A 1,808-nucleotide genomic window follows, 5' to 3' on the forward strand; every position below is an offset into this window, starting at 1 on the left:
ACGTATATTGATCCCCCCACCCGCTATATAAAATAATACAAAATTAATATTAGTTCTATGATGCCGTGAGCCAAAGAAGAAAAAAATCTCATTAAAAAATATGGCACCACTAAAAATCAGGTACTTTTAGCCATTTTTCTTAATTATGGGCGGAGAATATTTTCATATTTCAATTATTAAACCCCACAAACATTTAATTCGAGGAAGCTATTGCGTGTTGGGAGGAGGCGAGCGACGATGACGCCGGGATCGTGTCAGCACCATATCCGCGCCTCCACCGGGACCACAGGTGAGGCAATTTAAACTACCAAAAACACCCTTCTCAACGCGTCCCACTTTCGGGAGTCGGAAAGGGTACGCTAGTAAACACGTAACGGTTGATTTAACCCGACACGTGTGACCAACGATTCAGAGCCGGTACCCGTTAGTTCCTTCCAAGTATGAGAAAGCCTAGCGCCCACATTAATTATTGTACCAGCTTCAGTACCTTCACTGGCTATCGCCGGTTGTCCTCCCTCGGAGCTTAAAATATCTCATCTCCTTCCTCTTGCTCATTTTTTTTTTATTTCACTTCAAACCCTAGCTGTTCCGTATTTTCATGAAATCGTGCCTGGATGAAGACTGAGACGAGATCAGAAGAGTTCGAGCTCAGTGGGTTCTTCAGCCGTTCCCCCCTCGATAGGGCTGGAAACGGGAGCTCATCTCTGGGATTCATGGACCTTCTCGGGGTCCAAGATTTAACTTCTCACTCACTCTTCGATGACATGCCGCCGCCCCCGATGCCGGTGATCTTACCGCCGGAATCCTCCATGGTGGTCAACTTACCGGTGACACCGAATGAATCATCGGTCTCTTCGTCATCAACGGAAGCTCCGAACGAGCAAGATCTGGCTAATGGATCGGCGGCTAGTGATGTGGATACTGAATTGGATAAGGAGAAGAAAGAGTAAGCTCAGTCGATCACTTTTTTCTTTCCGATTTACTGTGTGTGTTTTTTGTATTATTCGATTTAAGGAGGACTAATTTGGAAAAAGAACCGCAATAGACCATCCAAGGGATGGGAAAAGAAGGGGCAGAAACGTAAAAGGGAACCGAGGTTCGCGTTCTTGACGAAGAGCGGGGTGGATCACCTCGAAGACGGTTACCGATGGCGCAAGTACGGCCAGAAGGCCGTCAAGAATAGCCCCTTCCCTAGGTAACTATTTACACTCCCTGCCACTGCGAATACAGATACGGTATCCCGTCATCACCCCCTCGCTTTTACGTAATTCCCAGCTAACAGTGAAGGGCACGATCGTCATTTTCAGGAGCTACTACCGGTGCACCACCGCCATGTGCGGAGTAAAGAAACGGGTGGAGAGATCCTCAAAGGATCCGACCATCGTCGTCACCACCTACGAGGGACAGCACACCCACCATAGCCCCGTCGTGCCACGTGGCAGCAACATGATGCATCGTGCCCCGCCTACCGCCGTCCATTCTTCATCTCCTACTTGCCGCCTCCGCCGTCTCATCCTCGTCAGCCGCTCGATTTCCGCCAAGTGTCATCAATCGGGCATAGGTACCTTAATCCGACGGCCGGCAGTCCCGTCAGAGGCCACGGGCTGCTTCAGGACCTGATCCCTTCCAATATTAATCTGAAGCTGGAGGATTAATTAAGCATTTCTTTTTTAATTTCGTGGTAATTTTGTATTCTCTTAAAAACTTCTATGTAAATTAGTTTCATTTTTTTAATATATTACTGCACGGATTGAACTGAGGATGGATGGATGGATTAGTTTTTTTTTTTTTTTGTGGCAGGGGGGGGG

The 1,808-nt window shown here is 47.7% G+C and overlaps 1 protein-coding gene across 1 annotated transcript in view; it reads left to right on the plus strand.

The window, feature by feature from the left end:
- LOC109847027 (probable WRKY transcription factor 48) overlaps positions 513–1,808 on the plus strand; it is a 5,251-nt gene continuing 3,955 nt past the window's right edge. Inside the window, exons 1-3 of the mRNA XM_020416271.1 lie at positions 513–946; positions 1,046–1,195; positions 1,308–1,561. Of these exons, the coding sequence (XP_020271860.1) occupies positions 615–946; positions 1,046–1,195; positions 1,308–1,561 (736 nt within the window). The 5' untranslated portion in view covers positions 513–614. The remainder of the gene's footprint in view (positions 947–1,045; positions 1,196–1,307; positions 1,562–1,808) is intronic.

The sequence above is a fragment of the Asparagus officinalis genome, chromosome 7, assembly GCF_001876935.1.
Source record: "Asparagus officinalis chromosome 7, Aspof.V1, whole genome shotgun sequence".
Taxonomy (NCBI): domain Eukaryota; kingdom Viridiplantae; phylum Streptophyta; class Magnoliopsida; order Asparagales; family Asparagaceae; genus Asparagus; species Asparagus officinalis.